This window comes from Cajanus cajan, chromosome 11 (genome assembly GCF_000230855.2).
Source record: "Cajanus cajan strain Asha chromosome 11, NIPB_CcT2T_4, whole genome shotgun sequence".
Taxonomy (NCBI): domain Eukaryota; kingdom Viridiplantae; phylum Streptophyta; class Magnoliopsida; order Fabales; family Fabaceae; genus Cajanus; species Cajanus cajan.
Genome location: NC_138527.1, coordinates 45,786,980 through 45,812,308, shown reverse-complemented (window position 1 = coordinate 45,812,308; position 25,329 = coordinate 45,786,980). Strand labels below are relative to the sequence as shown.

The following is a 25,329-nucleotide window of genomic DNA, read 5'->3' as shown; positions in this document are numbered from 1 at the left end:
TATAATTTATATATTCATAAATATTATATATTTATTTATATACATAATTTATTATAAATATTAGTTATATAGAATAAACATAGTTTATTTGGGCGGTAATATACCGATAATAGTGTAATTGTAAAATTGTCCTTTCAGGAAGGCTAATAATAGTTGAAAGCGGGCCAAACAAGAGTTGGGCATAAGCCCACAATACTTGTTAGTTGAAGAGGGAAAAGACAGTTTGTTGATTAGGGTTAGGGTTAGGGTTAGGGTTAGGGTTAGATTTGCTGGGACATTAAATCGAATAGAAAAGCAAAAGTAAGAGATTTAATGGAATGGAGAGTAGAAAGCAGAAGTTAATTTACATTGGAGCAGAGTGATGGAGAGGAGGTATCGTCACCGTCGTAACCGCCACCCAAATGACATATTTGGTTCCAAATGAGGTCGGGAACAGGGACAACAGAGAGCCTAGGCTGCCTCAAGAGAGCGAAATCCTTGAAATGCTTCATCTCCGTTAAGTCGACGGGCCTCCTCATCTCTCCGACAGCCTTGACGTCGACAGCATCGCCGTACCACTCCCGGACGACGGAAACAACACCGACGATGCGGCGTGCCTTGGGGCCGGAGTGGTAGAAGAAGCAGAGGTCGCCGATGGACATGGCCTTCATGTATTTCTGGGCCTGCTTGTTCTTCACTCCGTCCCACTTGCTTATGCCTCCGTTCGCTGCCTGATCCTCCCACGACCACTCCGACGGCTCCGTTTTCAGAAGATACTTCTTTTTCTCTTTTTCCATCTCCCTCTCTCTCTAAACTCAAAACCTCTCTTTACTCTTTACTCTTTTCCTTCCACCTCCCACCACATTTCATATCTCTTTTATTTACTCATAACAAATATAAAAAACTATATTTAACTAAATTCTCTCGGCTTCAATTTTTTTATTATTCTATCTTGATTTAAAATATATCTTTTTTAAATATATTCATCTAAAATAACAGAAAAATACCAAGTTCAATGAAATGAATAAATTACACTTTCTTATTTTTTCAATTTTTTTACATTTTTTTTATCTTTATACTTACCTCTGAATTAATTCTTTATATTCACCTCCTTAATTGATTAGAAAGCATTACATTAACACTCTGAACACTACGGGAATACTCTTTAATTATTTAAATAGCATTGCACCACGTATTTTTATAAGGAAAATTGAAATTGTTATAAACATTATTAAAGAAAAAATATTACTATCTTTCAATCCTCTATATATAAGGTCTAATTATTTAATTTATTAATATTAAAATATAATTAATTTAGTTAATAATAATTATTTTATTTATATATATATATAATTATTTTTATATTAATTCTCTTTCTTATAATTAATATGTATATATTTTCTAACCAGATTATGTATCTTGTATTACTTATCTCTCATAGTCCTAATTAATACTCATTTTTTTAACTAATTAAAATGCATACTTTTTAAAGAGTTCATAATAAATATATTTTATCAAATTCAAAAATATATTTTAATTAAAAATAATTAATATAAGAGACAATGTAAATTAAATCTTACATAAAAATAAATAAATAAATAGTCTAACTTACATCTTATAAATAAGAATATATAATCTCATAAGACTTTAAGTAGTCGGTATAATTTATTTTGTTAACATTAATTTAATATTAAAACTACTATACACTGTAAAAGAAATATGTAATCCAAAGATTGATGCAATGAATTGGTAGTTGAGTTTCTGTAATTGACTTCGGTAAACTTTCATGTTATAAAAAAAATTAGTCTCCTATCCTATTTTTAGTCAAAATATCTTTAGTGTCCACATAAATAAATAAATAAATAAAGAGAGAGATACTGCTACATATTTAGTATAATGTGTATACTAAGATTACTCGTTTAAATTTTATATATTTTGTTCTCTAATTCACTTCATCAGCTAACTGTTGGGATTCATCCCAAGTCCCACATCGGTAAAATGAAGGAACATTGGCTAGTTTATAAGTGTCCACCATTCCACATAGTATGAGGCCTTTTGGGAAGGAGCCCAAAAACAAAACCGTGCGGGCTTGGGCCCAAAGCGGACAATATCATACTATGGTGGTGCAAAAGGTGGACAATCGGGCCCTACAAGTGGTATCAGAGCCAACGGTTCGTCTGGGTTTGATGCGGGAAGACCCTCAGTGTTGTGCCTCGCGATGGAGATTCGAACTTGGTGTCTTGTGTCGAAAGTCTTCCTGATATTGTGGTGTTCAGGCGGCGTGTCCCGTAGAGTTAACGGCGGTACAAGATGGTGACGGATTATCGCTTGAGGGGAGGAGATCACGAGACATGTGGTCCTTGGTCTGAGGGGAGGTTTGTTGGGATTCATCCCAAGTCCCACATCGGTAAAATGAAGGAACATTGGCTAGTTTATAAGTGTCCACCATTCCACATAGTATGAGGCCTTTTGGGAAGGAGCCCAAAAACAAAACCGTGCGGGCTTGGGCCCAAAGCGGACAATATCATACTATGGTGGTGCAAAAGGTGGACAATCGGGCCCTACACTAACTCCCACTTCCTTCTTAACAGGTTAGTTGATTTGATTTGAAATGTTGCTGCGAACAAATAGGTTTTGAAGTATTTCTGAATCCCAATCTCAAGATTATGGCAATAGGAGACTGAAGTTGATAATAACTAATGATAAACTGACATGTTCAAATTTATTTAGGGAGTTGCTATGGTACCCTCAAAGATCGAGAGATTTCAATATATTCTTTATGTAAACTTATAAAAATTAAAAGAAAAACTAATTTACTTATAAAATGAATAATTTAAATTATATTTATAAAATGAAAAGTAAGATAAAATTATAGAGATTAAAATTATAAGATTTCAACAATATTATAAAATATTAAAAAAAAAATTAATAAATAGTAGAAATAAAAAATTATTAAAATTTAAATATAGAAATTTAAAAATTTAGGACAAAAAGACAAAAAAATATACTTAAAAATTTATTAAAATTAAAATATAGAAATTCAAAAATTTTAAGTGAAAAGATTAAAATATGCTTAAAAAATTATTAAAATTAAACTATTTAAATATATAATAATATTATTATAAATAAATTAGAATATATAAAATAAAAATAAAATGACTAAATAATTTAAAAATTAAAAGAATAAAATATCATAAATATTTAAATAAATTATTAAAAATATAAAATATAAAAAAACTGTACCGGTACCCTCTCAAATAAGATGGGTACTATAAAATTTCTCATTTATTTATACTAAAATGAACGACATTGATATTTACAATACGAAGTCAAAAGAAATAAATCTATCGGAATACATATATATTCCGCATGGATAAAGGGGGGAAGACAAACAGAAAATCCCTCGTGTCTGCAATTGCAAGAGAAAGATATAGATGATTAAAGTTGCTCTTGTGAAAAGCTACATATGGAGGCTATATTATAAAAAATAAATTTCTACCAGGGTAGCATGGTTCAGATTTCAAGACAGTACAAATAATTGATCTAACTCATGGGTCATGGCTTTGGCTTTTGCTTCTGTGTATATATATAGTCTGTATGGGCTGCAAGAGTTCTCCTCATCAAGCATTCTTCTTCGCCAATGCCTTGACAACTTTCTTCTACGTTGGCCATTTCCTCTTCCAAAACCTTCTACGTTCAACCATATATATATAAGACCATACAATTTATAACTAAACATAATAAAGAAAATGTATGCATGTGATGTAATTGCAGCACTTTTGAAGAGAAGATATATATAAATTAAGAAACCAACCCCTTTGCTCAGAATAACATAGGAAGAAGCAGGACCAGTTCCGTCTGCATAAGTGAGGGTTAAGAAGAGGAAGGAGAGGGCTGCCATGCAAACGCTGACCTTAGACAACTTTTTCATTCTCTGCTTTCTACAACACCCAACTGCCACAGTACGCTTGCCGTGGAATTCATTTATAGACACTACTAGGGATTAATGAGGGACACGAATGTAATTTTATTCTTTCACACTTGTACCAAAATAAATGACAATAAAATCAATTAATAGATAAGGGGTTCATTTATAAAATAGAAATGGAATGTTCAAGATCAGATATCAATTGCAGACTGACATAAATTAATACTTGGTGCAGCCATCGAAAAAATTAGTGATTCTGTTTTATAAATTATATAGTAGTCAATAGTTGTGATGGACATTCGTTTGCTAGACATTCTGGAATCAAACTAGTAATCGTCAATAACTCTATTACATTTTCTTTTGACAAAATCTTTAATTAGGCTTATCAATTTCCTCCGTTCAATGATCATAATATTCGACAAGACGTGATTTTTAATGTGACCCTTTGTTTGGCTCAATCATATCCTTGAAGTTGCTTTGGATTTGTGAAACTATATTTTATGGGCGCTTTTCCTATCGGTTCAAGTGCAAATATACGACTTATATATGCGTGTTATGACTTATGACGATAGCTTCCTATGATATTTTTGATCGATAAGAATAAGATTTGCTTAATGACTCTGACTTTATCTTATCTTTGCATCATATTGTGATAGCAAAACTGTAATGCAAAATTTGTGACAATGATTTTTTTGTTGCTATACGAAATGATGATTTATTGCATGCTTAAAAGGTTCCTATATTCACACGATGGAGGCAACATTCATGCATGCCTATATTTTTGTCCAATAAGTGAACGATAACAATAGCATCTTGAAGCAATGAGAGGGCCCAAATGGTGCACGGTTATTTTCGCATTGATTAGTTTGGTTGCTGCTGGTAGCAGTGGGGTTGGATGGCTTAAATATGGAAAGAGAAAAGTTATTAAGGATCAGCATGACATCTGCAAATGGAAGAAGCTTTCCATTTATTATTCATTTTTTGCATCTCTAGTGTAATCTAGTAATTAGGAATCAACTTTATTTGTAGCTTCACGAGTTTCATCAGGATTACGATATTTATGTATACGATATTTATGAATATGAATGCAGTTGGGATTTGTTGCTTCTGAAAAGGATGCATGGATGGACGGAGGCATGAAAACAAGATAGTTTTGGATTCAAAATTGGTTCACTCTCTGCCTTCCCTCTCGTCGATCCCACAGAAAGTCTTTATTTGTATCCTAAATCAACCATCGTTATAGATATGTAACGGTAGAACCAACCATCAATTAACACGAACAGAAACTTCCATAATTGAACCATTCAAATATTTTTAAGTATTTAATACATATTTGACAAATATATTAATTGTCATAGTAAAATTAATAGAAATTTAATGTAATAATTAATTAATCTAATTTAATATTAATTAAGGAAAAGAAAAGGATAGATTTATTTGAAAAATATAATAAAGATTAAAAAAAAAACGTATTTTTATGAATTTAGAATAAAGATAAAAAAGATAATTGAAAATTTATAATAAAAAACACTAGGGATTAATTTCATTAGCTTTTCTCAAATATATTCTTCTCAATTATTACTTAATTTTAGTAATAATTAAGTTAATTCAAAAGAAAATATTTTAACTATAGTTTCTTAGGTGAGAAATTTTAGATTATTTAAGAAAAATCTCAATTTTTTAGTCAAGTTTATTAAACAACCCACATTAACATCAGAGGTTTAAAAGTCGATTGTCTCAATTATTTAGTAATAAATGTTATTAGCATTTTATTTAAGTCGTAATTTTAAAATAATTTTTTAACTTCAATTAAAAATTATAAAATCATGAAAAAGTTGATTAGGTAATAATAATTATTAAGTATAAGAGTAAAATGATTAACTAAATAAATTTTATTGAATAAAAACATGAAGAATTACATAATTTTCAACAATGAATCACCTTATTCCCTCAAATCTCTCTAAAATATATAATATGTGAAGTGTGTTTCTATTTTCTCCAAATTAACCCTATTTTATAATATTTTAATGAGTTTTTTTAATTGAACTTGTGATGTCTACTCACTCATAACACTTAGATGACTTGCTTGAGGGAACTCTTCGTGATATTCCAAAGACGTCTTCTGAGTCACTCACTCATAGTGCCTAAATAGTTTGTTTTAAGTATATTAAGTCGCTTAAAACGTGCTTCCCTCTCGCTTTAAGCGATCAATTAATTAATGGAACAAAATTAAAATTCTAATTTTTAAGAAAACCAAGACTCTAAAGTATAAAATATATTCGAATAATTATCTAAATTGGATAAAAAAAATATTGACATATTTAACCATTAGTATTAAAGTGAAGGTGATATCACCTAGATTGTTCTGATATAGTAGTGTCTACAACTTAAATAAAAAATGATACCATAATGCAATATTTGTAATATAAAATAGTAATGAATGCATGGTTCTAAAATTTCCGCATCCTCTTTAATTAATATGTTGGTCTTATTATGAGATTCTCTCAATTTATTGGATAGAGACTAATCTTGTTCATCCTATTATAACTGTTGTTGATCTAACAAATTTTAACACATGACTATAATCAAACACTAATTTTTTGCTGCATACATCATCCTACAATGAGTGTCAAAACTACTACTCCAACTCATCAAATTAGTATTTGTATGTTAGATTGCACATTGTATGGTATAAATATATGTTTACTTTTTTATAATTATAATTATAATTATAATTATAATTCATAAATAATAAATATATTTTTAATTTAAAATAGATTGTAGATTTAAGATGTGAAAAATTTAAATTGTGATATAAGGTTATTTTTAATTATTAATATTTTAAAAAAATTATTAAAACTTAATTTAGAGATAAAAATTAAAGAAAATAGATTTTAAAAAAAGACAACTAAAAATATCAAGTATACAGATTAATATAATAAACAAGTAATAAGAAATGTTTGAAAAAACAAATTAACTAGTTTGCAAAGGTAATGTGTAATGTCCTAAACAGAAAAAAAAAGATAGAATATTGTGAATGTCTAATTGAGATTGTAGGGGAAATAAGAATCACACTCTAAATTTGTATTATAATTTACAATATATATAAAAAGAGAAATGAAACACATTCTCTAAGGCATAATTTCTAATACATTTTTATAATTAAAATTTATTAAAGTTTAATTACTTTTCTCTTCTCTATAATTTTATTTTTTAATCATTATAATAAAAACATTTTATTTTAATTTTCATGCATATTGTTTTTATTTCTTTTAAGTTCTTATAATTTTATAAACTTGACATTTTAGTCTCTTATATTAATAGACTACAGAGACTAAAAGAAAATAAAAATAGTATGTACAAATACTAAAATAAAACCTTTTTAATTATGAAGATTGAAAAATAAAATTTATAAAATTATGAAAACTAAAAACATAACTAAACCTTTGTCGAAAGTTATAAAAATAGCGAGAGAATTAAATAACACGTTAGACCTGCAAAATGTTGCAAATTAGAAAATAAGTAAATAAAAGAAGACTGTGTTACCATTTCTCATGTAACAATAGCATAACAGACAAAAGGTTTGTAGAGAAAAGAGTAGTGAAGTAGTAGTTTCCCTGTTTAAAACTATTCCCCCCACCCCTCACCAAATGGCCAAAATTATTATACTCCTATAAAAAACAGTAGATAATCAAAATTTAGTAATTATTATTTTTATTTAATAATCATATATTACTTTACAACTGTTTATATAAAAAATGGTTATTTTAATTAAATATATCAGTTTATAAATAGTACGTAATGTTTGATCTATAATAGTGAGAAAACAGACCGAGGGAGTAATGGTGATGCCTGATGCTGGTGAAGGACTGAAGGCAGTAGAAAGGGACAAAAGAGATGGCTAGGAGCATTAAATTCAGGGATTGATTCAGAAATGTGCTGAACATGTCTTCCACAATAAATGAATTGATTTTTCTTGTGGCTTTTACCTGTTTACCTATATTGCACATATTGAACCAAAGTATCTATGCCACTTACATGTTACTAATATATAGAGTACGTAATTGACTATTGAATTGCTACATCACCCCATCCTTGATGCAAATGGATCCTCAACATGTAGCAGTCGAAAGAGAAGAGGATCTGATTCAACCACGATGAGTTTTTATTTATTTATTTATTCATTATTATTTTATTTTTACATCTCTTTCCATATTTTTTTATCCACCAGATCAAATTTTGTATTAAGGGATCTATAATGCAACACTTTAAAGTAAAGGAGAGAAAAATAATAATCTGTCCATATATAAGAGTATATTAATATAGAGTGTTTGTGATGTATTTTATAAAATAATGATGTTTATAAGTAATTTTTATTAAAATATGATGGCATAATATAATAAATTGTTTAAAAATAAGTCATGACTCTTAAATAAACAACATTACTTATAACACAAATCACTTTCATAAATAATTTTTTTTATTATGTTTAATTAAATTAATATTTAATTATAATAGTTATATTAATTTTTTAAGTTGTCAAAAATAAAAAATTATAAAAATGTGAGTTACTTATAAAATCTCATTTTCACTATTGGAACAAAATTTGTAAAAATGTAATGTGACTTAGTTAATAATAATGTGACAGGTGAATTTCATTTAAAATAAAATAAAAATTTTAATAAGCTAATTATAAGAACTATCATTGAAAATGTTTTAAGCAATTATTATCTCAAGCATTTTAATTAAAACTATGAAATGTTTGAATGAACAACTTAATTAAGATGTTATGTAATAAAAAAAAAATATCCTATAAATGTCTAAAATTCAATAAGTTGTTATGTTTGAATATATATATATATATATATATATATATATATATATATATATATATATATATATATATAATAAACACTAATATCATTTTAAAATGTTTAAATATATTATTATTTAATCACTTATAAGATGTAATCTTATTTTAAAAATTTTAAAAAATTACAAATTAAATTTTGATTGAAAATAAAATAAATTTTTTAAAAATAATTAAATAATTTTTTTAAAATTATATTATATATCTCGATAATATTAAAAATAATAAAAAATTACTAATCACTTAATTTTAGTTTATAAAAAATAAAATTAATAATATAATATGAGAAATCAGTTATATATATATATATATATATATATATATATATATATATATATATATATATATATATATATAACTATGATTATAAATTATGTATCATAATTTTTAAAAGTTAAAAATGAATTCTATATATTATATAAATCATGATTAAAAATATTATTTTTGGAGAAAATAAAAACTTTTAAAGAGAGTAATAAAAAAGAATATAAAAGTATTAATCCTCTCGCTATTAGTCCCATCTATCAGACATTATTCCTCACACTCAAATTTGAACTTTATTGCAAACCTAACAAAAGAAGAAAAGAGAACGGACTTTTCCTTTACCATTTGAAAAGGATGAATTAGGCATGATTGGTTGAGGTTCTATGAAAAGTGGCTTTATGATATAATTTCTTATTTTGTCTTTAAAGATAGGTTTTAACTTATAAAAAAAGGCAAAACAAATTCCTAAATAAACAAACTTAATAATTATAAAAAAAATTGGAAAAATATATTAAGAATATAATCTTTTGAGAGAAACACAAATAACCAGGTCCTTAAAGTTTAAATTATTTTATTTTGAAAATAATTATTTTTTTATACATTTTGAAAAAAAAAAGTGAAAAAATTTCAATAAAAATAAGACATGGCTTGCATTACTAAAGAATAATGACACTCCAATAACGTTGAAAACCCAAGATCTACCAATCATTTGATTATTTCTCATGATAATTTGACAATTTAATTTACTTAATTTTATGTTTACACACTACAATTTTTGGTCCAAAAAAATTAATAGTGCATTTTCTAAGTGGCTTTTAGAATATACAGTCGGCCCGTCATTTTCTCTGCCGAGGGAGTGGGAGTTGGAACATGCCATCGCTTTGGCCCAATATATATATTTTCTAAACCAAAAGCATGAATATATATTTTCAAACAACATTTATTTAAGATTATTTATTTATTTATTTTTACAATGACGCTTCAACTTTATTTGTCACTTTTTTTTTTTTTTTTAATTCAATCATTAAATTTCAACTTATCCAAACAAAACTAACAAGATTTCAATTTCTAAAACAAATAAAATAAAACATCTACATATTTTATCTCTCTCTCTCTCTCTCTCTCTCTCTCTCTATATATATATATATATATATATAATTAGGAGTAGAAGAAATATTTTGTATATAATAAATATATAATTTTTAATAAAATTAAGTGTTTAATTTCTTTTATTAAATATATGCATATAGTTTAGAATATTTGTAAAAAAAATATTTATCTACTATTTTGGTTTTGGACTCATAAATTGTCGAGACTAGATCGTATTACTGTTTTTTGGGCTTTGTCGGATCGAGAACTATTTGGGATGAAAACAAATATTACCTTATTTGGATAAAAGAGTATACAAACTCCTAAAATTTGTTCCTAGCACCCTTAACTTTAAATTCATTTTAACTAATTTTTAGATTACAGGGATTATAATTTTGCATTAAAGTGAGTTATTTGATTGTGTAAGGGCTAATGAAAATTGAGAAATTCCTTGAGATGCAAACATGTAATGAGAGTTATATAATGGAAGTGCAATGATTGGGAGGGAGTAGAGTCATGGGATCATGGTGAGGTCGATGGTCCAAGAATACCAAAATTGGAGCAAAGATGAATCATAGAACCTTTTCAACTAAATGGCTTAAATCGTGCGGCCCATCCAATCCAAAAATGAATAAGGTTTACAAGTATCATGACACTCCAAAACAAGGAATATGGCTATGGGAAAGAATCTTACTTTTAAGCACATATGAAAATAAAACATTTTTTTGCTACTAATATATATATATATATATATATATATATATATATATATAATGAAATGAGCTGTGAAAATAAGATTCTTCTAATAAAAACAAGTGATATGTATGTAATACAGCTCCTAGTACTTAATTCTGAACTTCCCTTGTCGTGTTCGTATCTCATTTGGCACGCGGTGGTACTCAATTTCTCATTATTGCTTGCAGTGTATTTTGATCACAGGCTGTGGCGATTCAAATCATCGCACAGGTTAATAGTAAAGTTTGTGGCTGTTGGCAAACCAATGGTACAAAGCCTTGTGATAATTTCTGTATACAGTATTGTACTTTTTTTACTATTATATTACATGGCATATTTTTTGTCATGTCACAATACTTGTAGCATTTTTTACGTATCTTCTCATTTTATTTTTCACCCATGTAATAATTTTCTTGCAATCCAATTTCTGTGATGGCAGGCTGTTCCTTATCATTATCATTCCTTTGAAGACTCAGGTTTAAACATGATATAGAGCTGTTGATTTGATAATAGAGCAGGACTCGAGAAGAAACGTGCAAGAACCCAACTGGTTTGATCTATAGACCAACGTTTACAAGAGGCGCCTGTGCCATCATTCATTCACTATGAAAAAAGTAGTAAGATGATCTTAGGCTTAGCTTAAACTTCAACTTTGATGTACTCAACCTGTATGTATATACAGTCAATGGTATTCATTATTAATGTCAAAGCTATGTGTTTTGATTAATACGTTTTTAAACGGACTTGAACAGGTCATGAATCATTGCTCATGGACTAACAATACTGAAATGATGTAGACAAAAAGATGGTAGTTATATTTTTTATGATGAAAGGGCATCACGAAAATGAACACAGAATCGGAGGAGGTGAGGCAATGCAAGAAAATGACTGTAGCATAAAACAACCAATTCAGGGAGTAGTGAATGATTATGGTTCAGCTTCAGATGTCAGGCAGAGCCCTGCAAACAAGGACACGCATTTTCTTAAGGAGAACGCAAAATGGTACCTCCACCACCAAAAAAGATTACCAAAGGCCATTTCAAATTATTTATTATCACTACATTTTAAAAGCTGAATTCTGCTATTTGTTGGTTGAGGTGAGCTTGGTTGGACAGACCCAGCAATGTACCTCACAACCTTTTTACCCGAATAATAATTGCTTACTAAAAAGATATTTAATAAATGATAAAGAGGTTTGCAATATGCCCTTTTTTTATGCTTTCAAATCACTTTGCCCGCCTCTGAAGGCTAAATTAACAAGTCAGGAAACAATGTATTGGATGCCTAAACCTGACGTCTCATATGTATAAACTACAAAATAAAATATAAAATTCTCTCACTCGTGGCCAAAGGAATAAAGTAATATGGCTATTGCCCATTGCAAGACCCACCCACATGATCAATTTTATATAATAGTCCAAAAAATGTTCTGATTTTATAAAAGGAAATAGACAAGGACATGACACAATGATCAAGATTGACATAACATCCAAAAGAGAAAAAGGGGAAAGCCATTGGAATTAGAATGTCCTATAGTATATGCAGCACATAAGCTGGAAGAATAACCAAAGCAATTGCATACATTAAACATGTTGGCACCACCAATCGATTGCTATGTTGCCAAGCTTTAGCTTTCTGGTTCCCCGGTCAAATAAACTATTTGCTATACATAAATGCCTCTTCCCCACTCCACCAACCCCTCTTAGGCTCCTCCCTCCATACCAAATTTATTTGCATTCCAAAGACAAGATTGTTCTATTTGCTTACACCCCATCTTTCTCCAAAAAGTCTCACATTCACGGCTTAAATATCTTGTCTCTTTTACAACTTTTAGGTCCTTCCAATGGATACTTCCGAGCCACAGTCTTCAAAACAGCTAAAAGAACACCTCCAGCACCACCAAGAGCCTTTTTCATTGCAAAGTTACCTTGCTGAAAGAAGTTACATGTTCGAGAACTTCAACTTTGGTAGTAGCAACATCAATTCGGCCAAGAATCTAAAGTGGTCGATCAAATATGATATACACAAGATAAGGAAAAGATTATTACATGCTACGGGGATGCTAAGATCACTGTTATACAAGTTCATTCCCACAGATGACAACCACGAGTTCTCAAACTGGGATGAAGAGCACATCAGTGATCTATATTATGTGCATGAATTAACAGCAGTCTCCCAGACAACTCAACAAACAAATTTAGCTGTGTCCGGTCATTTTACTAACAATGATGTTCAGGACAAGGTTTTGCCAGCGAACATGATGTTTCAGACATTCACACTCCCCAAATTGAGAAGATCTGAGGTAAGCATGGAATTCTTTAATGCAACCACAATATATTTTTGTAAACAACAGTACGAAACGTATACTCGCTTCGCTTCACATTATTGTTAGTATATAATTGTATACTATATGCAACATGAATTTCATTACCGTCCACAGTATGAAGTAAGCAATCTCACTTATTAAGCTAACAGGTCGATGCAGGAACTAAACCATTTTGGATAAGCTCAAAAGATAGCAGAGGATTAGAATGGAAAGAACCATTACCCAGTGCAGGTTAGAGTTAGACACTAACTTCACTAAAATCAAAAGGGGAAAAAATATTAACATTATTCATGCAGCATGCATTCGCATTTAGCTTTAATTTTTAACTAGCATTATTATATTTTATTATGATGAAACAGTGTGTCACTTAAAAAGTCCAGAAGGTGAGGTAGCACTACCTGTTCCTACTTTGTCCCAGAAACTTGTTAGAGATTATGTAAGAAAGTTACTAGCGAACTCAAATATTCTGAAATTTAGACGTGCAAGAAAAGACAAACTAGAGGACATGGTTGAGACAGCTTCTTTATGCCAAAGAAACAGAAGCAGTCTGCCAAAGAGGAAGCAGCGATGGTTTGACTATGTTGAAAAAGACAGAGTTTTTCATGAACATGGAGGTAAAAGTGTATCAAATAAAGCAGTTTCAGAATCAGAAGATTTTCAGAGTATGATACATGAGCATTTTAGCTTCTTGGAGAAACAATATATAGAAGTTAAGATGAAGCACCTGTTGTATGCAGAATCGTGTGTGATATCAGAAGAGTGGAAAAGCTTCCAAATCGTAAATTGGGAGATATACATGGAGATAGGAGATTCGATCACGGATGACATTGTCAGGGAAATCATTGATTTATTTTAAATAGAAGCATGCGTACTCGCTTGGTTTGCATAACCAGGCTGATTAGTTTAGTAGCATTTAGCAACACTGTTGAATGTATTAACATCCAGGATCATATGTCTCTGCCTGTTCTATGTTTGGAGATTTCACCTGCACCTTGTTTTGACAATCACCCATGTTGATGTAAATTCAAGTTAAAGAGTTGGTATGGGTTTTTATTGCCTAAATTATTTATATTTTTGACAATTTTTTTTAGCTTCAAACCGAATCCATTCCTTATCATGATAGCTCGTAGACTAGCCGAGCCAAGATTGGTTCAAGATTTATCAATATTTATTGTGTATTTACGTTGTGTTAAGCTTGAAGGACCATGCTATATTTTACTAGTTTCATTAAGAGTATGACAAATCAAGACTTTTGGTCCGGAGGAAGGCCTGTATGGAACACAAAGACGATTTAGTGTTCCTAAAATTAATTATCACAATATTAAAATAATATTTAATTAACAAAACTCATGTCTTTGTATATAACTTTTGGTTAACAGTTTTTAAATACACTTGAAAAAAATAATTAAAAAATATTTGATAAAATTAAAAATTGTAAAATAATCCATTAAATCACAATATTTAACTACTATAAAGATTTAATAATAACGATGTTAGTGAATATGAGATTTAATTACAAAAATTTTTAAATTAAGAATTTTTTTAGTGCTTTAAATTAGATGTCTAATTAAAAATTTGAAAAAATTATAGAGTCTGACATATTATTTAACCTTAAATAAAAAGTACTCAAGATTTATTAGTTGGTGATGTGACTGCTAATTAAACTGTAATCTTAATAATTTAACTATGTTTATTGTACGTATTTCTTGGTACATTTGTTTATTATACATTTGGCGTTAAATAGTCATTATACACACTTCAAGTTCAAATAAGATTCGCTAAAAGAGAATCAAATCATCAAAACCTCATTCTTTTTTACCCAAAATAAAATTACCTAACTCATCTACACGTCGTCGTTAGTCATTCGTTAATTAAATAATAATTTATGGATAAAAAAATTATAACCAAGAAAGAGCATACTCTTTAGTCTTTATTTTTAAAAATATACATATTATTTTTTAATAAAATAAATAGGAAAACAAAATAAAATGATGAAAGCATGTTACTTAAATTCCCTAAGAAAATGTAAATGTATTTCTTTATATACATCATATTTTCAATTGTTTTAGTCCTAAAAAGTTGAGAAATGGGAGAGATAATTGAAGAATGGTAAGATCAACTCTATCTCTTTTTACTCTTTTCTTAAATGTAAGTGTTAGCATATTAATTCATTCAGAGACACAAATAAATTTAAGGCAAATTGAATTGGATGACATAAATGTTTCCTTAAAAAATAAGTTTTTTATAAAACTTTTTCTTTTCTCAAAAAATATAAAATAATTCATTCATATTATTAATCTCCTACATAGATGTAACTATGTTTTATATTTAACCTTGTGTATCAAAAAGATTTTGATACTTATTTTTGAAAAAAAAATGTTTATTTCATTCAATTCTATCTACCTTGAATTATTATATAACCTTTTATTTGTAGAAGAGGAAATTTACAAACAATAAACTTCATTAAATGACATTTATTTAATTATATTGATATCCACCTAATTATAATAACATATAATAAGAACATCATATCTGATTATAATATCATTTTATCGTTATATAAAATGATAAAAATATTTATCTAACTTTTTTTTTAATAATTCCTAATTTTTATATGATAAAATAAAGACATTCACCTAATTTTTTTTACGAATATCATCCTATTCTTAAAACATGATATAAGTGTTATGACAACTTAATAAAAATAAAGATATTCACTTTATATTTGAGGAGCAAATAGTATATTTAAACTAGAATTAAAATACTAGTATTATTATTATTTATTATTAAAAGTGTTTATGTCATTATATATATTATTTTCTATACAACTGAAAAAAAGAAATATTATTTTCTTTCGTGTCAAACAATGTATAATTTATATTAAAAAAATAATGTATAATGTTTTTTCCCTTAAACCAGTGGTGATAGGATTGATTAGCATAAAAGATAGAGTTGTGATTGAAGATGATAATTTAAGGTAGATGGTGGAAAGTAAGAAAAAGAGGAAACCAGGTGGCAGCATAAGAGACAGTATCTTATATTGTTATCTGTAATCCAGAATAATTGGAGAAGAGGGTGTCCCACAGAATCGAAAGGGCAGACGGCGTGCGAGAAGAAGCGATGTGTGGGGTCCTTCTTCCACTTTCCAGTTTTAACTGTTAACTTCTGGAATGCACTTCCGATGCCACCCATCACAAGGCACAAGTACTTTCAACTTTCAACCATCCTTCATCATGACAACATTTTCCAATGGCAACTCTTTCCTTCACCGCTCTTATCAATGCAAACACCACCACTTTCCCATTACACCATTCACACGCTCCCACTCACAATCACACACCTCTCTCTTTCTCCTTCTTCACCAAACGCACTTCCCTCACGTGCAGGTGCAGGTCCTCCATCAAAGATGACCAACAGACTGACTCCTCTTCCACCCAACAGGAAGTGGACTGGAAGAGCGACGAGGAGTTTAAGAAGTTCATGGGAAACCCTTCCATCGAAGCCGCCATAAAGCTCGAGAAGAAGAGGGCTGATAGAAAGCTCAAGCAGCTTGACAGGGAAACCTCCACCACTAACCCTATTTTGGCCCTCTTCAACACCTTAACGCGTGACAACTTGCTCAGAGAAAAGGAGAGGCTGCAAAAGGCTGAGCAAACTTTCAAGGCTCTTGATCTCAACCAGGTCACCTTATTCCTTATTCATATTTATCATTTCTTCATTCTTCATTCCTTATATTCAATCAGGATCATTACCTATTTATTTTGGCGTTATGCAGTTGAAGAGTTGCTTTGGCTTTGACACCTTCTTCGCCACCGATGTTCGAAGATTCGGAGATGGAGGCATTTTCATTGGCAATTTGAGGAAGCCCATCGATGAGGCCATTCCCAAGTTGGAGAACAAGCTCTCTGATGCAGCAGGACGAGAGGTCGTAGTGTGGTTCATGGAAGAAAAAACAAATGACATTACCAAACAGGTACTTGTCAATGTTTTTGAATTCTCCATTTCTTTCTCACTTTTCCAGTTCTATAACCTCAACTCTCACTGTTACTTTTTACACATACTTAAAATGATTACTTGCCAACTGCTGTGGATCACTTCAATTTTGTAATTCAAGCAATGAAAGAATCTTTCGAGGAAAATACTTTGATTACATAGTGTTCTGAATTATAAATGTTTTTCAGTTAAATGTGCACATCATGTGCCCATGTCACATACTATATATTGTTGATTCATTACAAGCACTCATGTCACAAAGAATGCGCCTTTATCGTCATTGTCTTCCTGGCTTTGTTTCTTTCTTTCTACATAGCCTAAAAGAAAATTTTAATGTTGTAAAGATTCTTTTTCTAGAACGACCATTACTAAATATAACGTCCATTCAGGCTTGTGTGGTGCAACCCAAAGCAGAAATAGATCTCCAATTCGAGTCAACTAAGCTCAGTACTCCTTTGGGCTATTTTAGTGCAATTGCATTAGCTGTTACTACCTTTGGAACAGTTGCTTTGATGAGTGGCTTCTTCCTTAAACCCAATGCCACATTTGATGACTATCTGGCTGATGTTGTGCCTCTATTTGGTGGCTTCTTATTTATTCTGGGAGTGTCTGAGGTAAGTTATATTTCAATATTTCCACCAAACATGGCAGTCTATTCCATATTATGTCATTTTTGATCTATTTTGCCCTTATTGGTAATCCTCTTACTAATAAGTAATTTGTGTTTCTTTTTATAACCAAGAAACCGCTTGCAAAAAGCCTGAAGAAATTTTGAATTTTTTTTCCTCATACATTGTGTTGTACACTTGTAGAAATGTAATTTACTGGATAGACATCATTATCTATAAGGGACACAGTAACAGTTGCTAAATTTGTTATTTTGAGTTTTTTAGTGGTTAAACAGACAATCTCCAACACAAGACTGGTATATTTGAGTTTTTGTTTGTGTATTCGTGGTAATTATCTCAACCTTTTTTGGTGGCCACGGTTTTTGCAATTGCATTACATACATAGTAGCATCTTTGATATTCAATCTCTTCTATGGCTGATTGGCTGTATCTTTTTCATTACATAGATAGCCACCAGGGTAACAGCAGCCCGGTATGGTGTTAAGCTCAGCCCTTCTTTCCTGGTGCCATCTAATTGGACAGGGTGCTTAGGAGTGATGAATAATTATGAGTCTCTCCTCCCAAACAAGAAAGCTCTTTTTGATATTCCTGTAGCACGTACTGCTAGTGCATATCTAACTTCACTATTGCTAGCTGTTGCTGCATTTGTAGCTGATGGAAGCTTTAATGGGGGTGATAATGCATTGTAAGTGTTGCATATAATACCTTCTGCACAAGTTCTGCTCTTTCCTTTTAATGTTTTTTCTTTGGTCAATAAGAAAAGAAAGAAAACTAAACTTGATTAATATTTAAGTGAACATTGTTTGCCAGAACCACAAACGCGTGATCTAGTAAGGCTATGTAATGTATTATTGAGTATGTAAGTTGAAAATGGCATATAGTTTCATTGTCGAATAAATTTAATAAGGCTTCACTGAGATACGTTGGGATATAGCATTGGCCATGGAGTTCCATGCATTAAATATACAGCAATATTGATAAGATTATACGGCCAGCATGCACAATGGACATCGTTGCCACTTGCCTGATATTGGCCATATAAATTCTATGCATTGCAGTTATAGTCAACATGCTTGGTGGAAATTATTTCCCCGATTATAACTTATTCTTATTTATTCTCAGGTATATACGGCCCCAATTTTTCTATAACAACCCCTTGCTTTCTTTCATCCAATTAGTTATTGGACCTTACGCAGATGATCTTGGAAATGTATTGCCTTATGCTGTGGAAGGTGTTGGAGTTCCTGTTGATCCGCTTGCATTTGCTGGGCTTTTAGGTGAGTTTGTAGAGATTACTAACGTAATTTGTTCCTCAAACTTTATAAGTGAATGATAATAGCATATTTTGTTTCTTTTATTGGTTGAAAAACAGCGTTATGGATGTAAGATGGCTAAACAATTTGATGTTTGTTCAGGGATGGTGGTGACTTCTTTGAACTTGTTGCCGTGTGGGAGACTAGAAGGAGGGCGCATTGCTCAAGCCATGTTGGGGAGAAGTACTGCCACGCTCTTATCCTTTGCCACTTCATTATTGCTCGGTGTTGGTGGCCTCAGTGGCAGTGTTCTGTGCCTGGCATGGGGATTGTTCGCAACCTTTTTTCGGGGCGGAGAAGAAATACCGGCAAAAGACGAGATCACCCCTGTAGGTGAAAGCAGATATGCTTGGGGCATCATCCTTGGTCTCATCTGTTTTCTCACACTTTTCCCTAATGGTGGAGGCACATTCTCCAGTTCATTCCTCAGTGGTCCATTTTTCAGGGGTGAAATGTAAATGTAGTCTATGCTCACTGCTCACTAGGAATATGTAATTATGGTAGTATTTTTATTTTACACGTTCAGCTTCTCACGTGAAGATATACCTGTGCTTTGTCTTCAGCGATGGAATAGAATAGGCCTTTGTAGGGGTCTATTGTCTTTAAAAGCTACACTTACTTTTTTATTTACTTTTAAATGTGATCTTAAACTAGTATAATATACATTAAAAAAATCATATCGGCCTTATAAAAAATAACTTATGATCATGAATCATATCAAAAGCCTAACTTATTTCCTTCCATATTTGTTATAACGTAATAAACATGATAAAAATTTCAAGAAGCCTGATTGTAGTTGAAATCGTATACTGAATTATTTTTATATGATGAATATTAAAAATTCATTAGACGGGTAATTGATGACATGATTGGAGGTGTAGTGAGAAAACTTGGGGAAGAAATGCTTTACTTTAGTCTTTAGGCATACTCACTCATGTATATAAATAAAATGGCAGACTAGTATTGTTATTGTTTGAGAGGTGTTAAATTATGTCATTCACAGTGGTGACAGTTAAATCTGCTCCTCTTTCAATCCCATGGTTTCGCTCTCACAATCGTCTTGGTCGAATCGCTCTTTCCACTCACCACGCTTCTAATTCTAGTCAACGCGTCTCCTGTTTCTCTCTATCTCAGGTTCAGCTTCCATCAACTCCATTTTCCTCTCTGTCCCGTAGTGATTACAATCGAAATTTATTTCAGAGTCGCAATAATTTCGCCCATGGTCCTCGCACGTGGATGCTTCCAATCCGCGATGATGATGATGATGATGATGACGATGAAAATGAGGAGGATCGGAGTTGGGAACTGTTGGGGAGGTTCGTTCAGAATGTGTTCAAGAAGGTTTCGAAGAGAGCGAGGAAAGCGGTTCGATCCGTTCTTCCTTTTCCCATCTCCACTCATTTGGTAGGGCTAATCTCTTCAATGGAAAATTTACAAGTTTGGATTTTTTAGGGGATTAAACATTTCTTTTGATACAGGTGCGGTTTTCTGTGAATGGGATCCTGATGCTGACGTTCTTGTGGATTTTTAAGATATTTCTTGAGGTATTCTTTTCATTCATTTACAATGACCACGAGCATCGTTGACATCCCTAACTGAACGCCATTTGTAGAATTCTTTCTTCTAATCTGCGACATATTTTCTGTTTTTGGGTATTTAATGATGATTGTGGAGACCTGCATCATTATAGTCACATTCGATACGATAACATTTACTGAGTTTTACCTTTTTAGCTGTTTTTGACTTTTGTTTTCGAATTACCGACTAGAAAATGGTTTTACAAAATATTTGGGCTACTACTGTTCAAAGCACCTTAGAACATGAGAATTCACGAACGATGGGATCGAGGTGTAGAAGGGTGTCCTAATGCACAAGGTTTGTCTGAATAGGGTCATTTGTACACAGCCTTGTTTGTGCCCTTATGCAAAGGCTGTTTTTGTGACAAAAACCAGTGATGTGGTCTTAAAGCAACAAACCTATTCTTACGAGGGGTGCAAATGGCTCGAGTCAAGTCCTGTACTGAAATTTGGGCTTTGCTTGCAAAAAGAAGAGATCATGCTCAGTTTGAGTGGTCTATTTAAATGAGTTAAAGATTCATAATTGAGCTCAAGGTCCAGGCCAGAATTTATTTTGTAACGCAAACAAGGTTGATTAAGCGGTTAATGAGTTGATTTTGAATAGCTCACGGATAATTTAATTCATTTACTCCTCTTTGCGCCACATCAAAGCTAGGATTGAAGATAGGCTGACAATCACAGGGAACCTGGTTTCTATTAAGTCCAGGACTAACTACAAGAAGAAAACTTGCAGCATATCCTTATAAAGAAATTTTCCATGCAACATTTGGGTGCATTATTGAACTGAAATTGGATTTGGTTGCTGTTTATGTTGTGCTTTACTTAATTTCCATAAAGAACATTGAATAATCAAGAGCTTGACTCTGTCAAACTTTGTTTCACATTGCAGATTGTTTCTGTTAGCATTGATGTCTAAAATGTAGCAATAGGTTATGCAGGCAGTGCTTGTTAAAATGTAATGGTGGTGAATTTTCCATTATGATGATTGGCAGGGAGTGAAAAATAGATGTATTCTTGTTCTGGACTTGTAGTTGCTCAGGATTTTGGTTTTGCACAACCCGGGCCATTTCAACTTGTTCAACTTTAAACCTTTTGGTACTGATGCATTTAGTATAATTCAATGCAGGTGTTGTGCACACTTGGAAGTGTAGTGTTTGTAAGCATCTTATTAATCCGTGGGATATGGTCTGGTGTTAGTTTTTTACAAGAAAATAGACGCCAAAAAATGGATGAACTAGATATGCCCAATGCCTGGAAGTGGAATGGTGCGCAGCCCGTGACTTGAGTAGTTCTGAAGACATGCACAAACAAGTCACAATTAAGATTTATTACTACTTGTGGAAGACAGGGAAGAAGTCGAATTAGGGAAATAACACCAGAGAAAATTTTACACTGCCACTGGAAGCATACCTTACTGCAAGTTTGATTGACATAGAATAAAAAATTATGGGAAGCTGCTGAACAAGATTCAGTTAAAATATTTGTGGTTTGTATAAAAAACGTATAGAAGCAGTCACTAACTTAATTTTTATTTTATTTTATTTACCATTTTTAGAGCTAATAAAAAGATGATTCATATGATACAATTCATATCAAATGTAGTGTTAGTTTAGGAGAGATCATGTATCTGCGTTATTATAGCCAGTAAGTTTATAACTTCCTTTGCCAGATGTTGTACTCTTGTTCATTATTATTTTTTAAATAATATAAATCTGGAAATTAAAAAGCTACTTAGAATATTAGATTTTATATAAAAAAATTCTTTCGAAATAACTAAATATTATTTGCTATCCTTGCCATTGCATGTTCGAGGACAAGTTTAATTGAACTTCGTTTAAAGGGACAACGAGAAAAAAAGGTTGCAGGTGACCTAAGTGAGAATATTAAGATGAACGTATAGTCATACAAGAAAAAACAAGATACAAAATGACTACATATGTAGAGTGACTACTGGTTAAGGAAGATTAAAAAAAACATATCAAGTTGATTTGGACATGAACAAAAGTCATCGGTGAGAAACGTATTTGCACGAGAATCTTTGTCTGTCGTACTAGAAAAAATTACTAGAAAAAATTTAATTAATATTTGTTTATGTATTATATATTTAAACGTTTTTTTTTAGATAAACGTTTAAATGAGTTGATTTTCAAGACTCGCTATAGTTGGAATAAATTTCAAGATTTTATGCGAATTAATAAGTTTTTTCTTTACTGATTAGATCAATCTTTGTTGGCTCATATATGTTAGACACATTTGAACAAATATATGATATATATGAGCAAATTAAACACGTAAACAAACATGAGAAAAATATCTGATATAATATAAACGTATAAATTAAACATGAAGAAATGTATTATATATCATATTTTCAACATATTTGTCTGTATCATATGTTTGTTCATAATACGAATAAGAATAGCAGTAAGAAAGAGAATATTCTAACACTGTTTGAGATTTCCATAGCACAGTAAACAAAGTACAATTCCCATATGTAAAAGGAGAAATAACTAGTTGAATTTAAGGAGATTTGAGGAATCTGGTGTGGAAAAGTAGCTACGTACATGTATAAGAAAGAAGCAGCTAGCTAGTTAATGGTGAAACAACATGAGAAGGAAGGCAAGCAAGTGGAAGCGGTTCATTAGTGGAAACTTGTGTGAGTCTCCAGAGATAATTCTTGACCAATGGATTTAAGAAGGTGATGGTACCTGTACCTCTCCAACGCCACCAGCCAGAAACTGAAGAACATGAAAACAAAGATACATACAGTGTGTATCCCAAATGCAGCCACCAAGAAAAGCAGACCTCCAACTTTATTAAAATCACTGTTGTTGATGTATAAGTGGTAGAATTGTGTCTCAGTAAAACACCCATAAGCTAAAAAGAAACTCATTTGCAGGTGCAGCCTCAAGATCACCATGTTCGGGAGACTTCATTCTCAATCGCAAATCGCAAATTCTCTCTTAGATTTCTGTAAGGACTATTTCTCAATAACCATTTTTTTTGCTGATTGTCTGGAATCTGGATAACACTTGTCCAATATTGATACATATATATATAAATCAAATAAATTTTGTTACCGTAATTAAAAAATTGTAAATTAAATATTACTTTCCATTATTAATTAATATTCAATCGTAATTGGTTATCTTATCATATATGTAATAGATACTTAACCAAATAAAGAAAAACTTTACCTAAAAAAAATCTGTAATAGATAAAATTATTAAATTTTATGATATTAAATATAAATTATAATTATGATGATATATGGTTGATAGATTCTGTCAAAAATTTACATTAAAAATCAATTTCTGCCCAAGAATCTATACCGAATTACTATTTTTCTAGAGAAGATTCCATCAGAAAATTAATTTAGAGACCCAATTCGTACAAGTATATATAATGCTATTTTACTATATAACTTAATATTATATAATATATATGGTTGTATCTTTTATAAATTAATATTTAATGCTTTATATATATAATTTATTTACATGTTAAAATTATTATAATTATATTATATATACGATAAACTGTTAAATGTAAATTAATAATATATTATTTATATTAATATATGATACACATTGTTATAAATTTTATAAATTAATATTTAGTACTATATATGCAATTTATATTTATCATCTATTTTTTTTATAATTAATATAACATCATGTACAATAAGGAGAAAAACTTATCCTATAACCCAACTCTCTCTTCAGAATAAAAAAAAAAACTAAATCATTAAGATAAGATAAAAGATATAACAAGACAACCATATTCCATTGATATAACAAATATCAGATTATAATAGTATAGAATAATTATTCTATAATATCTTGGTTATCAAATTCTTAATGTTTAATGTTGAATTAATAATAATAATAAATATTTTTTTTAGCTTTTAACATAATATATTAAACAATAATAAAAATAAAATAATATTATCTTATAACATAATTTTATTAATATTTAAGACTAATAATAAAACAGATATTAAGACTAATAATACAATAAATAATTATATAATATTATATTATATTATTACGACATGACAGAAAAATATAAACAAGATTATATTATAAATAATTTTATATTATATAGTTATAGTAATATTTTTATTTAAAATAATTAAATTAAAATTTATTTTTAAAAATATATGTAATTTTAATGAAAGAAAAATTATATGTAAAAATTGGAACTTTAATAGAAGCTAGTGTCGCGATTCGCTTATAAGTAGATATTGATGACTCTAGAATTATAGAAGTCCTTCTCTCGTTCTCCGTTCCGTAATTTGGTGAAAAATAGTAAAATAGTGCTCAAACGTACCAAACAGATCTTTAGGAAACCTGTTTATGACATGAAATTGTGAAGCTCACAGTCACAGCCTCACAGGTTCAAAGAAGAAGAAGAAGGACTCGGGTCGTTGTGGGTGGTTATGCTTATGCTTCTGCCTCTTCTCGCACCCAATATCATCACCCCTAACTAATCCAACTCAAGCTGATTAAACCCAAACAAGACTAACTTTTTTTATTAACACACAGAAATAAAAAATTAATTAAGAAACTAAACAAATTTTATTAGGATGATTTGAGGTTTTATCCAATGAAGTGGAGGGTTCTT

General features: G+C 30.4%; 4 protein-coding genes and 1 long non-coding RNA gene across 6 annotated transcripts; 3 read left to right on the top strand and 2 right to left on the bottom strand.

Annotated features, from left to right (window-relative positions):
* Positions 1-282: 282 nt before the first annotated feature.
* Positions 283-862, bottom strand: LOC109793299 (thymocyte nuclear-like protein). The gene has a single exon (XM_020352765.3). It carries the CDS (start codon positions 774-776, stop codon positions 339-341), a length of 438 nt encoding a protein of 145 aa, XP_020208354.1. The 5' UTR covers positions 777-862; the 3' UTR covers positions 283-338.
* A 2,344-nt stretch (positions 863-3,206) lies between these two features.
* LOC145953102 (uncharacterized) lies at positions 3,207-4,436 on the bottom strand. The gene is made up of 2 exons (XR_014430652.1): positions 3,794-4,436; positions 3,207-3,669 (listed from the first exon to the last, which is right to left on the bottom strand). It is a non-coding gene; the product is annotated as an uncharacterized LOC145953102 (long non-coding RNA).
* Positions 4,437-12,361: 7,925 nt separating this feature from the next.
* Positions 12,362-14,452, top strand: LOC109799787 (uncharacterized). The gene is made up of 3 exons (XM_020360411.3): positions 12,362-13,167; positions 13,341-13,422; positions 13,551-14,452. Exons 1-3 carry the CDS (start codon positions 12,709-12,711, stop codon positions 14,045-14,047), a joined length of 1,038 nt encoding a protein of 345 aa, XP_020216000.2. The 5' UTR covers positions 12,362-12,708; the 3' UTR covers positions 14,048-14,452.
* A 1,902-nt stretch (positions 14,453-16,354) lies between these two features.
* EGY3 (ethylene-dependent gravitropism-deficient and yellow-green-like 3) lies at positions 16,355-19,756 on the top strand. The gene is made up of 6 exons (XM_083066093.1): positions 16,355-16,872; positions 16,967-17,164; positions 17,574-17,798; positions 18,260-18,498; positions 18,936-19,090; positions 19,229-19,756. Exons 1-6 carry the CDS (start codon positions 16,441-16,443, stop codon positions 19,582-19,584), a joined length of 1,605 nt encoding a protein of 534 aa, XP_082922219.1. The 5' UTR covers positions 16,355-16,440; the 3' UTR covers positions 19,585-19,756.
* Positions 19,757-19,965: 209 nt separating this feature from the next.
* LOC109800196 (ATP phosphoribosyltransferase regulatory subunit) lies at positions 19,966-22,433 on the top strand. 2 transcript variants are annotated; one of them, XM_020360940.3, is made up of 4 exons: positions 19,966-20,260; positions 20,327-20,530; positions 20,605-20,670; positions 21,830-22,433. In XM_020360940.3, the coding sequence occupies exons 1-4, from the start codon at positions 20,117-20,119 to the stop codon at positions 21,986-21,988; spliced, it is 573 nt and encodes a 190-aa protein (XP_020216529.1). In that variant the 5' UTR covers positions 19,966-20,116; the 3' UTR covers positions 21,989-22,433. The 2 variants fall into 2 exon arrangements, with proteins under 2 accessions (XP_020216529.1, XP_020216528.1); XM_020360939.3 differs by having other exon boundaries at positions 19,966-20,530.
* The last annotated feature ends 2,896 nt before the right edge of the window (positions 22,434-25,329 follow it).

Coding starts and splice junctions, on each gene's coding strand:
- EGY3 (XM_083066093.1), top strand. CDS start 16,441: ATGGCAACTCTTTCCTTCACCGCTCTTATCAATGCAAACACCACCACT. Junction 16,873..16,966: donor AGGCTCTTGATCTCAACCAG/GTCACCTTATTC, acceptor GGCGTTATGCAG/TTGAAGAGTTGCTTTGGCTT. Junction 17,165..17,573: donor CAAATGACATTACCAAACAG/GTACTTGTCAAT, acceptor ACGTCCATTCAG/GCTTGTGTGGTGCAACCCAA.
- LOC109800196 (XM_020360939.3), top strand. CDS start 20,117: ATGTCATTCACAGTGGTGACAGTTAAATCTGCTCCTCTTTCAATCCCA. Junction 20,531..20,604: donor TTCCCATCTCCACTCATTTG/GTAGGGCTAATC, acceptor CTTTTGATACAG/GTGCGGTTTTCTGTGAATGG. Junction 20,671..21,829: donor TTTTTAAGATATTTCTTGAG/GTATTCTTTTCA, acceptor AATTCAATGCAG/GTGTTGTGCACACTTGGAAG.
- LOC109799787 (XM_020360411.3), top strand. CDS start 12,709: ATGGATACTTCCGAGCCACAGTCTTCAAAACAGCTAAAAGAACACCTC. Junction 13,168..13,340: donor CCAAATTGAGAAGATCTGAG/GTAAGCATGGAA, acceptor TTAAGCTAACAG/GTCGATGCAGGAACTAAACC. Junction 13,423..13,550: donor AGAACCATTACCCAGTGCAG/GTTAGAGTTAGA, acceptor ATGATGAAACAG/TGTGTCACTTAAAAAGTCCA.
- LOC109793299 (XM_020352765.3), bottom strand. CDS start 776: ATGGAAAAAGAGAAAAAGAAGTATCTTCTGAAAACGGAGCCGTCGGAG.